The 15127-nt window shown below is 42.5% G+C and overlaps 1 protein-coding gene across 7 annotated transcripts in view; it reads right to left on the reverse strand.

Moving 5' to 3' along the window:
- EHMT1 (euchromatic histone lysine methyltransferase 1) overlaps positions 1 to 15127 on the reverse strand; it is a 441279-nt gene that overhangs the window by 212487 nt on the left and 213665 nt on the right. For all 7 annotated transcript variants that reach the window (XM_029611524.1, XM_029611528.1, XM_029611523.1 and 4 more), the window contains exons 7-8: positions 10567 to 10647; positions 9943 to 10048 (exon numbers count right to left, since the gene is read on the reverse strand). In XM_029611524.1, coding sequence (XP_029467384.1) covers positions 9943 to 10048; positions 10567 to 10647 — 187 coding nt within the window. The remainder of the gene's footprint in view (positions 1 to 9942; positions 10049 to 10566; positions 10648 to 15127) is intronic.

Here is a 15127-nt window from a genome sequence, read left to right on the forward strand (position 1 = left end):
GGTAGGAGAGCCACAGGTTCCCAAGGCCCTGTCAGGATAAATACCGGGAGCCTAAACAGCCTGTCACGCATGAGAAGGACTATAACTTGGAAGGTGACAGATTTCGAGGAGTCCAAGGACTCCCCTCCCCTGTTATCTCCGGCAATACTGTTGAGGGGGGGGGGGGGGGAACGACATGCGAGCTCTAGGCCGGACAGGGGAGAGGATGACGTGGAGTGTTCCTCAGAATTTGTCTTGCTTAAGCATAAGGGCTTTTTAACCAGGAAAAGCACTGGCTATAAAAGGGCATTTCTGTCAGCCATCTCGTCCTGCTGCAAAGAAGCCGAGGGGCTCCTTAGCCAGGGGGTATGGAGACCTCCTTCACCGGCTGGGCCTGGACTATCCTGAGGGGCCTGGAGGTTCAGATGATTCGGACCTGGATGACCCGGAAGATGATCTTGGGGGTTGGTCCGGATGACCCAGCAGTTCTCATGGTGGATGTCGATCAGACTGATGCCGAAGAGGTCCCGATAACGAAGGGAGATGACATGTGGTTGGTTCGTTTGTTCTGAAAGGAAGAGTTGAGGCCCCTTGTTTCCCATGTTCAGAATGAACTGGGTATTAGGAGGAGTCTGACAATGATCCTGTATTGTTTAGGCTCCGGGGCCCACCAAAAACCTTTCCTCTCCCTAAAAGGATTAAGAAGCTGGTGAACCAGGAATGAGACTTCCCAGAGGCAAGCCCCAAGGTGGCTAGAGCCAAAGCAAAATTTTATTCCCTCACAGAAGATATCCTGTAGCTGCTGGTATTGCTGAAGGTGCTTGCTTCGGTCTCGGTGGTCACTAACAAGTCGACTATTCTGGTTGCGGGTTTGGCAGTGTTAAAGGATGCACAGGACTGTATGCTCAAAATGCATTGGGAGAGGATGTTTGAAGTCTTGGCACTGAGCCTGCGAGCAGCGATCTGTGGAAGTCTGATGCAGAGGGCCTGTTTATGCTGGGTCCAGAAGTCTCAGGAGAAGTCTTCAGCAGGCGCTGGTGTTAATAGCCAGGCAACACAGGTGGAGGCCAGGATTGCATATGAGGCTGACACGCTTTATGACTTGAGCTGGACTTCTGCCAGGAATATGGCCACAGCGGTCTCAGTGCGACATCTGCTGTGGTTGCAGAATTGGTCGGCTGATATGTGGTCCAAGTCTCAGCTCTAATCTTCCCTTTAAAGGAAGGAAAAATGTTGTTCAGGGAGGGCCTGAAACAATTGATGAAGGGTTTTGGGGGAGTCTAAAGGGAATAAGCTGCTGGAGGATAAGATGACAGTCAGGAAGTCTTTTCTGCCTCGCTCTAGATTTCGGGAGTTGTGGTGATTTTTGTCCCAATAAGGGTTCTGCACTGTCTTTGAGGCAGAACCAGGGTTCTGGTAGGCAGCAGTCCTTTTGAGGCACCAGTAGACTTCCCTGAGAGGGCTCCAACCACAGGGCGGGCTGCAGTAAGGTTCCACAATGAAGCCAGGCTGGTCCACTCTCTCGAGATGGCGGTGGAAGGCCATCTATCACAGTTTTATGAAGAGTGGACCAGGATTACCTCGGACTAATGGGTCGTAGAGGTAATAAGGGATGGCTGTGCTTTAGAATTTTTTTGCCTCATCATGGAATCTTTCATGGTGTCTCATTGCAGTGTCCGAGGCAAGCAAGTGGTGATTTGGGACATTTATTTATTTAGTTATTTAACTTTTTTTTTTATACCGACCTTCATAGTAATAACCATATCGGATCGGTTTACATAGAACAAGAGAATAACAAGAGCAATAAATAAAGTAAAAACCAATGGAGGAGAATAAGGCAAAGTTACATTTAACAAGGAGTAAAAACTTGGAAGCTTAAAAAGCTGGAAGAAAGGTAAGGCAAGTAGTTGTAGCATAATACGAAAAGAATATGGGTTAAAGCTTAAGGTGCTTTAACCTGGGAGAGCTTGAGTCCATCGTTCGAAGGGATAGGAGACCATTCGTCCATGTGTGAATAATGACATGTTGTGTTGCCTTTAGTTGCTGGCATGATAGTACCGGTAGCAGCCAGGGAGCACAGTCGCTGGAAGTACTCGAGTTACTGTGTTGTGCCAAAAAAGGAAGAAGCCTTTTGCCCTATCCTCAATCTGCAAAAGGTGAAATGTGATACTGCAAGTTCCCCATTTTTCCATAAGGAAACATTGCAGACGGTGATAACGGCAGTTTGTCTCATGGAGTTTTTCGGGCCATGCTTGTCTTGACAGAAGCCTATCTGCACATACCCATTAGGGAAGAACATCAAAGTTTCTTCGTGTTATGGTTCATGGGTAACTTTTCCAGTTTTGGGCCCTCTCATTTGTTTTGGCAACTGCATCTCGGATGTTCACACGGGTGATGGTGGTGGTGGCAGCAGCTCTCTACAGGGAGGGGATCCTAGTTCATACTTATCCAGATAACTGGCTTATCTGAGGGAAATCAGAGGAGGTATGCCAGCAGTCTGTGCACACAGTGATGGCTATGTTGCGGTCCTTGAGCTGGGTGGTGAATTTGGTAAAATGTCACCTGAGCCTTACCCAGATGCTGGATACTTGGGGGCAAAGTTCAATACTCAGCTCGGCAGAGTGTTTCTCACCTCAGAGAGGATTCGGAAGTTACAAGCCCAGGTGGTGTGGATTTTGTGGATGCCAGTGCCCAGGGCTTGGGATTATCTTCAAGTCCTGGGTTCAATGGCATCTACATTGAATTTGGTGCCATGGGATTTTGCCCACATGTGCCCTCTACAGGAGGCATTGCTGTCATGATGGAATCCGTTGTTGTTTCATCGGCCTTTACCACTGCAGGGTACTTCCGGGTCCAGTCTCTCGTGGTGGCTGTGTCGGACCAGTTTGGAGAAAGGGATGGGTCTGGAGAAGAACCTGGGTTATAGGGATCCCAGATGCCAACCTCAAGGGTTGGGAGGTGATCTGTCAAGAATGGCTGGTACAAGGACTGTGGTTGCTAATGGAAGCATCCTGGTCTATCAATTGCTTGGAAACGAGTGCAGCATGCATGGTGTTGGTGGAATTCCTGGCTCAAGTCCAAGGTCTAATGGTCAGAGTGTTTTCGGACAATGCAACAACGGTGACTTATATCAGTCAGCAAGGGGAACGAAGAGTCACGTGGTTGCCCAAGGAACCCAGGACCTTTTTGCCTGGGTGAAGCGACATTTGCAGGGGATAGCCGCTTCACATGTTGAGTGAGTGGACAATGTGCAAGCAGATTATGTCAGTTAATAGTTGGATCTGGGAGAATGGGAGCTGTCAGAGGTTTTCAGCCTTATCCAGTCCCCATTTGGATCTCATGGTGTCAAGGAGCAACGACAAGGCAGCAAGTTTCTTCAACTGCAGATGACAGGTCACAGCCGAGGGCACAGATGCTCGGGTTCTTCCATGGCCAACAAGGATCCTGCTATACGTGTTCCCTCCGTGACCATTAATAGGTCGAGGGTTTAGGCACATCGAGAGGCATCCAGGCAGGGTGGTACTTGGGGTGCTGGAGAGGCTGTGTCATCCGTGGTTCAGCGCACAATTAATGGGTCCCTGAGATTGGCTCATTTGCAGAGGCTAAGGCAAGTTCCTATTTTCTCGGATCGGGCAGATCACTTTTGTCTCGCAACTTGGCTTTTGAGAACAAGCACTTGCGACAAAAAGGATACTCTGAGCCTGTGATTTTTTTGTAATTAACGGTTTTTATTGTATTGCAAACATATCCAGTAAAAAAAAAATCCCCATGAGCACATTTGTCCTTATGTGCCTACATGGTTCAAACAGCATAGTTTTGAGTTCCCCCCCCCCCACCCCAATAGGTTCCCCCCCCTTCCCCTCACCCCTACCCACATCTCCCTTCCACCCCCCCCCCCCCCCCCCCCCCCCCGTCCCAGAGTTTCCCAGGAGCCAGTCCATATTCATTCCCATATGAGAGGGGGCAACGCCACAGGCAGCTAGAGAGTTCTTGCAGTCATTTATTGAGAAGCAAACTACGCGATCTATGAGGGAGGGATTGGAGATATGCATCCCAGGTAAGCAAGAACATTCGACGATGCCGTGGAGATGTCCAGGAGGTCATATTGTCCATTTGTAGCAGCCTATGTAAATGGTTGCGCCATTCCCAAAACGTAAGGGGAGCAGCGTCCTTCCAGTGGAGCAAAATCACCTTCTTTCCCACATAGCTAGCCTTCCTGAGGAATAGGCGGGGTACCATCCCCCGCAGTTTCAGATCAAGTACATTGTCAAATAACAGAATATGGGGGGCGGGGGGTACACATATATCAAGAAGTTCTGTGAGGTAATTGGCCAATATCGCTTAATCAATACACAGTCCCAAAACAGGTGCGAAAGCGTACCAACTTCCCGGTAACACTTCCCACAGAGTTCTGAAGATACGAAATGTGAGCGAAATGCCAGTGGGGTAGAAATATAAGCCCGCCAAAGGAACCTATATTGCATTTCACGGAAATACTGATTAGGGGACACTCTCGCTATGCTATTAAGGCTATGTTGAATCATGACTGCAGTGACCACAAATAACCAGTCGTTGGGCCATCTATCAGCCATCAATTGACTGGGATCTGCTCGCCCCTTGGTCCTGAGATATTTATAATAACAGGTCAAGGAGGGTGCCTTCCCCGGCTCAGTTGTAGCACTCCTTCTAGCGGACAGAATACAGCCGGGTTGCGGAGGTCAGCCGATATGGAGTGAGCATAATGCTTAAGCTGCAAATAAGAAAACTCTGGTGTCCTTACCCGGCCATAAAGAGTTATGATTTCATGCAATGGAAGCAGGTGTCCAGTGCCATCCAAAGAGTTCCCCAGCTGAGCCAAGCCTTCCGCTATCTAGCCTCTCACCCCCACCGATTATGCCCCAGGAAGAAACTCAGGGTTCCCTTGCAGGGGTAGTAAGTATGCGCTGACTCGTGGGATACTGAGCCGTGCCATAAAAGCATGCCAAGCAGTCGTAATGGGTGTAATTAACATCCGCAGCCCAGCCTGGCTTGTAATACATATTACAGATTATAAGGAGATACCAAAGTCTGCTCAGCCTATGAGCCTGTGATTTTTGAGGGCTTAGTTTACAATTCCTTGCGGGTTTAGGTGGCAGTCTTGGGGTGTCTCAGAGGTATACTCCCAGGAAAAGGTTGTTGGCCTCACTTCCGAATACTGTGAGGTTTTTGAAGGGGGGAGGTCGAGCATCTGTGGTCGCTGGTGCATAGATTGGGTCTGGCATGGAGTTTAAACTTGGTCTTGCAGATGCTTTGTTGACCTCCATTTTGAGCCGTTGACGAAGGCATCATTAAAGGACCTCATGCTGAAGATGGTATTTTTGGTGGCAATTTTTTCGTTCAGAAGGACCTCGGAGCTGCAGGCTTTATCCTCCAGGGAACCATTTTTGAAGATTTTGGACGAAGGGGTGTATTTGCGCACGGTACCTTTGTTCTTATCTAAGGTGGTATCTTCATTTCACCTGAATCAGACTGTGACGCTATCTTCCCAGATTGATGTGCTAAGTCGCCGGAGGCAAAGGTCACAAACAGTTTTCAGTGGTCAGATCATTTATTTGTATTGTTTGGAGGTGCCACAAATGGATGCAAGGCCTTCAAGGGCATAACAATGCATTGGCTGAAGGAAGCTATTGTTTCAGCCTTCCTTTGTAAGGGGAGAATTCCAGAGGGGTTGTGCGTGCACTCTATTAGAGCGCAGGCAGCGTCGTGGGCCAAGTGTCAATTAGTTTCACCGCAGGAGATTTGTAGAGCAGTGACGTGGTCTTCTCTTCACACTTTATCTTGCCGTTACCATTTAGATGTTCAGGCTCCAGGACAGCCTTTGGCGAAAGTGTGTTGAGAGGGGGGTCTTTTATGGGCCCGCCTAGTGTAGGGGTGCTTTGGTATATCCCACTTATCTGGACTGATCTGGAGTACAAAGAGGAAAGGAAAATTGGTTCTTACCTGCTAATTTTCGTTCTTGAAGTACCCCAGATCAGTCCAGAGACCCACCCCCTTAATTTTCTCAAGAATATTAATGGCACGTCTGTGTTCTGGTATGCTTACTGGAAAGAACTGTCAGAATGTATATATACAGAACCTAAAGAAGTTTGCCAGGTTGTGGTTAGCCCCTTGGGTTGATTTTCTGTTTGAGGGGCTCCAACTTTTGGGTTTGGTGTTCGCCCTCATTTAGGGGGTTGTTACTCTATAGTTGGCTTGGGTACAAGTCATTACTGAGGGACTACAGTTGGTACTCTTGGTTATGTAACAATGCCTCAGTTTTTAGTTCTCTGCCTCTATCTGCTGGTAGGGAAGCAAAACCCACTTGTCTGGACTGATCTGGGGTACTTCAGGAACGAAAATTAGCAGGTAAGAACCAATTTTCCTCTTAGCCAGGTAATTACTTATCTGACTAAATAGCTGATTAAGTGGTGGGTGGGGTGGGCGCATAACTGGAAGGCTAATTTTGGTCATGCCAGAGACCTGTCCTAAAGTTATCTGAATAAACTTATCCAACTAACTTTGAGATAGCTGGATATATTCAGCTCTGCAGTTGCGCCACTGAATATCCTAAGTTAGCTGGATAGGATTATCCAGCTAATTAGTTCAGCCGGATAGCAGTTGAATACCCCCATGAAATTTAGCAGCAGTTATGATGGGTTTGCTGTTCCCGATATACAGTTTTGAATTCACCCTAATTGTCTACTAGCACAGTTAACAAATCTCAAGTTATAAGGCTTGAGAGTCTCCACACTTGGACAATGTCCCAAATACTTTTACTGTTTTATGTTTTTGATGCTCAATGAGACTTGTTAGCCAATATGTTTAAATTTACAATTTTAATTTTGAACTAGTTTACCCTGTTCCAAGTTCCGTAACCTTGTTCTATGTAATGCCTCTAGGCGAAATTTATGTTCTGTTTCAATGTAAACCGATGTGATCTGTATTTCATACAGGAACACCGGTATAAAAAAAAAAAAAATCTAAAAATAAATAAATAAATAAATATTATAAATAAGGAGCAATGCCTTTGACTTGGAGAGTACACCACCTCTTATAAGAGCTGTACATGGCAACTCATGAGCTAAGATTTCTGAAGGGCAACTGCCTCTACAGATGCAATAATGTTTGCTAAACCTAACACATTTTGATTTCCCTTGAAGATTTATTTTTAACACAGATTAGTCAAGTTCATTGTGAAAAGAAATCAAAATGCAATTAAATAAGAAAATTAGTAGTGCAGAGTTCTAATAGGAGTACTAGTCCTGGAGAAAACTAGATTTTTTTAGGAAGTGATACCAAAGTGAAAAGCAGGAGGCTGCTATAGCAATGGGTTTGTACTAAAGCGTGACATCATGTGTATCACAAATAGCATCCCTGTCTGTGTCAGCTGAATTTTATAATGAATACATTTAAATTTAAACAAAATTGTTATTATCTAACAGCACTCACACAATTATAAAAAGGTGGCTCTTCTTTGAAAGAGACAGAGATTTGGTCAATTTGCATAATTTTGTGAGCATATCATAGATTAGTTGTATTTACAATTTAATGTTAAGCAGGCATAATGCTTGCCCTATGATTAAACAGCATTTCTCTCTATGCAAAGGCATCGTCTTTTCTGGAAAAAATCAGTCTTTGACCTGCGTCCATCTGGTAGTGCTGAGCACCTTTTTTAAGACATGGAAGTGGAGGAGAAGCCTTAGTTGTTAGCAATGGGCTACAAACCAGGGTTCAATTCCTACTGCCACTCCTTGTGACCTTGGGCAAGTTACTTTACCCTCTGTGCCTCAAGTACAAACTTAAGGGCTGATGCAAGGGTTGGAGGTGAGTTCTGAACAGGCATCCACAACTCCTTATTCCATAAAGGGATTAGCACGTCCAAAACAGGCATTGAACTCCCCCGTGAAGCTAATAGTGCTCATCACATGCAAATGCATGTTGATGAGGCTATTAGCTACTCTCCTCCGATTAAAAAAAAAAAAAATGCACGCCCAACGCACACATTTTTACCCTGACAAATTAACACCTGCCCAGAGCAGGGTTAATTTCTGAGCAACTCAAAAAGGGTACAGAAAAGCAGAAAATCTTCTTTTCTGTACTTCCTGCAACTTTATACCGGTATCATGGCGATATTAAGTCGGAGGAACCAAAAGGACAAGAATGTTTAAAAAAAAAAAATATTTAAAAAAGTGTGCTGGCGGTCAAATTAAGAAAAGGGACGCTCAATTAACGAGTGTCCATTTTCCTAAGCTGTGGCTGTGCACAGGTTAGAAAAACGGACACTCGTAAAATTGAGCGTCCGTTTTCTAACCCACTGACAGCCACTTCTCCTCGGCACATGCTGCCAAGCAGGTGATAGGGATGCACATTTGTGCCTAGTGCCTTATTTTTAGCGCAATCCCTCATTTAAATATTTGATCACGCGCCCAGGAGAGGTGGCTGGGTGCGCGTTAGAAAAGTGGGAGCTCAACCCTGAGCATCCATTTTCTGCGCAGATTTATTGCATCTGCCCCTTAGATTGTGAGCCCTCTGGGAACAGGGAAATACCTACAGTACCTGAACATAAAAGTGGAATATAAAATAAATTAAATGAAATTCAGGGCATTTTACAAATAGATTGTTCTGCTGTGTGTAGTCAGTATATTATGTTAAAATAAGTTTTCTCCGTTATTGACAAGAACCAGAATGACAACCACTTGAACTACTGAGGGAGAGGGGCAGGATTTCTGTTACTGAAATAAAACTATTAGATTTACATTTTTTTTTTTAAATGTATAGGAACAGAATGATCTAACTGAAGTCTTTTACTCCATTCAGGATTAATTGTGGTAATTATATACCCTATTTAACATGTAAACACTCTGTAATGGAAAAGGATCATATAGAAGTTAAAGGGAAAATAACGACAGATATGCATACACCTCCTATCATCTTAAAGGTGAATTTTCAAAAGTTGTGAGTATATGCTATTTTAAAAACTGCAACATACAGGCATAAATCTGGGTCCAGGAGCAAATTTGCATGTGTAAAAAAGGGGCAAGCTAGGGATTTTCCACAGAAGAGCCAACATTTACACGAGTAAGTTGCTGTTTTACAACCTTGCCAAAGTGACATGCTTAAGTCTTTTACCCATGTATATTTACACCTGGTCATTATCTGACATAAATAACTGCAAACAACCTAAAAGTGAAAAAATGACTGGGTTGGAGGTCTGGGTGAAATGGAGAGACTTCAGGCTGAAAAACCAGGAGAGTCTTCACGAGCTGCAGAGAGACTGGATGAACTGGTAGACTAATTGATAAAACTGGTTATTTCATGGCTGCGGGCATGTTAGAAAATCCCCTGACATGCGCATGTAAAAGCCGACTTACTGGGGTAAATGCATCTAAACAACACGTGTAAAACCTACTCATGTATCCCGTACAAATATGTCATTATCTAATTTACGCACAATTATCTGATTACATTCTGCTTTGCCCCTAGTTAGACGGACAAATATGAACTTATCCAGATAAGTAGTGCTTTTTTTTTTTTAAACTTATCTGGTAAGTCCAAATAGTACTTTTCAGACTGGCTGAGTGCAGTTACTTAGCCGAATAAATCGGAATTATCTGGATAAGTACCGCTACTTTTCCAGATAAGTCCAAATTTGTGCAGCGTATGGTTTTACATACATGAGCATTTGTGCGCACATATGCACTGGTATTTTATAACCTGCACATATCCTATCCACACAGGTTATAAAACATAACAGCAGTTTTGCGTGCACCCAATAAACACGCATAAGTGGGCACATGAGAGCAGTTTTGAAAGTTATCCTCCCTCTATACATTCTCAACACCAGATCTCCCTTTCTTCTCAGGAATAGTAAAATCCAACTATCGTTAGCATCAACATAAAAAGCCTGTTTCTTTAAAAGTTGTATTAGTTTTGCAAACACAGCACCTGGTTTCCTCTTATTCTTCCTTTTTCGCCTCCTGGAGGATTTGAGCCACAGGCTGTCTATCTTCCCCTTCTTCTGCAGTCTCTTCCTTATACTGGACTCTGAACTCTGAGTAACCAAAAAAATATCTTCGAATAGTGGTACATCACACCAACAAGTAAAACTGGTGGTATTTTTTTTAGGATTATTGGGTATAAACAGGTGTTTCCTGGAGTATTGCCCAGGGTGCTCTTAGTGAGCTTGACCAGAAAAGAGATTTCACATTCAGTGCCATACATATGCTCAAACCAGGAATACTATTGCTTCAATGTACATAAGGCACTCTTAATAGGATAGCATCTCCCTCTCTCCCTATAGGAACAAACAAATTGAACAGCTCAAAATGGATCATGAATCCGAGCTGAAAGCTTGGTTACCTATATAGGGAACCTAGTATGGTGACTGTCTGTATAAAATTCTCATACCTTCAAAGCATTAAAGTAAACCAAATACCCTCAGAACTTTGGAAAAAGGGAAGAAAAAGCACATTCCAATATGCTGGTATGTGTGTGTAGTTCAGCTACATTTTGGATTATTATTTACTTAAAAGCTCCAAGCAGGCACTGTTATGCACAAGTCAAACTTACCAGATCAGACTCATCGCCATCTTCCTCTTCTTCACCAGACTCGCCAGATTCTTGCTCCTCATCAGAATCAATATCTCCTATCTGTAGGCAGCAACAATCCAGGCAGAGACCTCAGTCAATAAGTCTACAAGTTGGCAAAAATCACACTATTCCTATATCATTTAGAAGCTGTGCAATGGCTGTCCTCTGCACCTTGCAACTGCATAGTGTGGCCACAGAGACAAATATTCTATTCTCTGGCAGGATGCATAGATATCCCAAAGATGACAATCACAAGAAGGAGAATGTCAAATAAGACTACTGAAGTAGTATTAAACTTTAAAAAGGAAGACTACAAATATGAACTTATCCAGATAAGGTTGCAAGGGTTAAAAATTTGCATGAGGCATGGAGTTTGTTTAAAATACCATCTTTGAAGCCCACATAAAATATATTCAAAACATTAAAAGAGAACAAAGAAAGACCAAACATGGTTAAATATTGAGGAGAAAGAGGATATTAAAGGAAAAAAATGGCATCTTTCAAAAACTATAAGGCAAATCCAAAAATTGGAAAGCAGAACATAAGCAATAGCAGTTGTAATACATTAATAAGGGAGGCCAAGAAACATTTTTTTAGAAGAAATTTGCAACAGAGGCAACAGCTAATAAAATCTTTTTCAATTACAACAAAAGCAAAAAACCTTTGAAGGAGTCATTTGAGGGAAAAGAGGCACTCAAGGAACTCAACGCCAAACAGAACTAAATGTGTTCTTTGCTTCAGTCTTTACTCAGGAGGATGTTGGAGAGATATCCCCAACCTCACAACATAAGAGAAACGTCACAATCCCTATTAACCTCTAGATATGCCTGCGTTACCTCAATAAGCCCCCCCCCCCCCTGTAAATAACTAGAGATACCTACCTCCCCATGTAACCACAGTTCTCGATCTACTGAGATGTTAAATCAAATCGCCCTGTTAAGCCATTTGAATCAATTCCGTTTCAATGTTCACCACTGCCAAAAGGTAATTGTACTAACTGTTGACTTCCAAAATATAATTGTACTAACTGTTGAGCTGTTTGAATCAACTCCGTTTCAATGTTCACCACTGCTAAAATGTATTTGTACTAACTGCTAATTTGCTGAAAGGTAGTTATACTGTTGATTCGCATAACGTAATTGTACTAACTGTTGATTTGCCTCCTCCATGTAAAATAGTAAGACACGCTCGTCCTACTATTTCTACACGCCAACATGTAAACCAATGTGATGTACCCCAACGAATGTCGGTATACAAAAGCAAATAAATAAATATCCACCCCAATCATGATCTTTGAAGGTAATGATTCAGAGGAACTGAAGCAAATAACTGTGAAACTGGAAGATGTAATAGAGCAACTGGACAAACTAAAGAGTAATAAATCACCAGGCCCAGGTGGTATTTATTTATTTAATTTATTCTGCTTTTGGTATTTCAAGCATTCATACCAGAGTTCTAAAATAATTCTAATATGAAACTGTAGACCTGTTACTAGCAATCTGTAACCTATCAATGAAATCATGAAGAATCTGAAGACTGGACAGTGGTCAATGTAATGTTAATTTTCAAAGAGAACTCCAGGAGTATTCCAGGAAACTATAGACCAGTGAGCCTGTTGTTGGTGCTGGGCAAAATAGTAGAAGCTATTCTTAAAAACAGAATTATTGGGGGGACTCTGGAGGTGAGGAGAGTCCGGGCTGTCCAGCACCCATACCATCTGCCCCATGTGGGGAACATCACTGTGCAGGGCTTGTTCCGTTGACCTTGAACCAGCTGGAGCTGGTTGGTCATCATCGAGGGGTGCGGTGTATGATGTCATCGACGCACGACTGCCGCTTTAAAACCTGTGGCAGTGCGGCGCACAGTCACTGCCAGCACACGGTTTTACCAGATATTGCCTTTTCTTCTTCGGACAAAATCGATAGATTGTGCTGTATTTTGTGTATTTGAAGTTCTTTTCTTCTCTTCCCCCCCCCCCCCCCTCCCCTTTGTAAATGGGAAGAAAAAGGAAAGTAAAGTTTGTATCATCTTCTCCAATTACAGCTAAAAGCCCAACGGTCAATCATGTCTTAAGGCTGATTGAATTGCCAAGTGAGGTCAGCAAGGGAGCTTTACTATCAGTCTCCCTGAGTCCTGGCATGGGTTCATCTCTACCTCCTCCACCTGATGTCAATAAGGTACAGGACAAAGTCTAGCGAGGCTGTTGTTCTGGAGAAGTTCAACAGCTATCCTCAGGCTGGTCAATTAACATCAAATCAGATATCTGTTTCAGATAATGATGGTGCACATGGGGAAATGTACAGGCTAGATCAGCAGCCCGTGAATGTCCCTAATAGTGTGACCCTCGTTGACTTGTGGAGGATGACATCCAAACTGGATTCAAATGTCTCTCAAGTAAATGCATCCTTAACTTCTATTGTTAACTTGAATAGATCTTTGATTGATGATCAGATGAAAACAATTTCTTGTATAGAAAATAATCTGGGAGTATTATTGGCTAAAGTTCAATTATTACAGAATACAAAAAGTATTCATATTAAGGATAGCTTGGCTATACATAATGAGATGGAAAATATAGAAAACCTGATTCGATCTAAAAACTTTTGATTGATTAATTTTCCAAGACACAGCTACTATCACCATTAGAAATGTTTAAAAAATATTTAAGGGAAATATATTATATAAGGATGATGATACACCTGAGTTATCAAACATTTTCTATTTTCCTAGTAGGATGGTGAGAAAGGCTAAGACTCAAGATGATGGTACGGCTGATTCCTCCAGTCTGGGAGTGTCCACATTTCTGGAGGAATCAACTGACATCATCCATAACAGATCCACGCTTTTTGAATCGTTTGTGCTTGAATCTGATAAAGATACGATTTTTAAAGATTTTTTTAGGAATTAGGATATGGCATTTTGTGGCCAGAAAATACAAATTTTCCCTGACGTCTCCAGAGCTACACAAGCTAGACGAAGGCATTTCCTGTCCCTAAAAGGTAAATTGTTAGCCATAGGAGCTAATTTCTTTTTAAAATATCCCTGTTTTTGTTATGTTACCTTCCAGGGGAAAAAGTTTAGTTTTTCTGACCCTCTCCATCTAGAGACTTTTTTGTTAGATAGGAGTCCAGAAGGGGAGAGAAATGACGACCAAAAATAATTGATAACTCTCCTCATTTATTTTTATTATTTGAATGAATGCACTTATAGTAGAATAATATATGTAAGGTTGCATATTTTCTTTTTCCCCTAGGTATTATTTTTATTTTTATTTATTTAATATATTTCTATACCGGACTTCATGAATGGGATTCATATCAGGCCGGTTTACATAGAACTTGGGGGATTAACAAGTGTAACCAAACAAGAAGGCCGAAACAAGCAAAGTTACATATAACAGGGGGATTGAACTTGGGGGCTAAAGTAGCCGGGAAGTAGACAGAGAGAAATTAACTACATATAAATAATATATGACTGGTTCAGAGATTAGTAAATATCCCATTCCTTGGGCTGAGTCTGATGTGACATTTTTGAGTTAGGGGAAGGCTTGGAGGAAAAGCCACGTCTTAAGTTTTCTTCGAAAGGTAAGAAGACAGGGTTCCAGTCTTAGGTCAGTCGGTAGTTATTATGGTTGATGATGCAGATAGTATTAATTTTCCTTGCTGTATTCCTTGAAAATGTTATGTGAATCTACACATTATTTCCTGTATTTTTGTTAAATTAATTGAAAATTCAATAAAGAAAAAATTATAAAAAAAAAAAAAACCAGAATTATTGGTCATATGGTTTCATAGGGAAGAACCAATATGGATTCAGCAAAGGAAAGGCTTCTCTTACCAATCTATTAGAATTTTGTGAAGGTGTACATAAACATTGTAGATAAGTGTTAGCCAGTGAATATAGTATACCTGGATTTTCAGAAGGCATCTGACAAAGTACTTCATGAGAGACTCCTCAAGAAATTGGAAGGTTATGGGATCAGAAGCAGTGTCCTATTGTGGATTGGTAACTGGATGAAGGACAGAAAACACAGGGTAGGACTAAACAGTTTTCCAAATGGAGAAAGGTCATTAGTGGAGTGCCACAGGGGTCTATACTGGGATCTATGTTATGTATATTCATAAATGATCTGGAGAAAGGAACAATGAGTGAGGTGAAATTTGCAGATAACACAAAATTATTTTGAGTTATTAAAACAGCAGCAGATTTTGAGGACTGGCAGAAGGCCTTTGTGAGACTAGGAAACTGGGCATATAAATGGCAGATGCAATTTAATGTCGACGAGTGCAAAATAATGTACGTAGTGTCACCATTAAGGAAAAAAGCAGAGCTGCTTACTTGTAACAGGTGTTCTCACAGGACAGCAGGATGTTAGTCCTCACATATGGGTGACATCATCAGGATGGAGCCCAATCACGGGCCCAGCAATGCACTGACCCTGCATCCAGCAGGGGTCCCCCTTCAGTCTCGTCTTATAGTAAAAGTACATGCGAAAAATAAAATAAGAAAATGTAAACGAACCCAACTCTGCAGGGTGGCG

Source organism: Rhinatrema bivittatum, chromosome 8 (genome assembly GCF_901001135.1).
Source record: "Rhinatrema bivittatum chromosome 8, aRhiBiv1.1, whole genome shotgun sequence".
Taxonomy (NCBI): Eukaryota; Metazoa; Chordata; class Amphibia; order Gymnophiona; family Rhinatrematidae; genus Rhinatrema; species Rhinatrema bivittatum.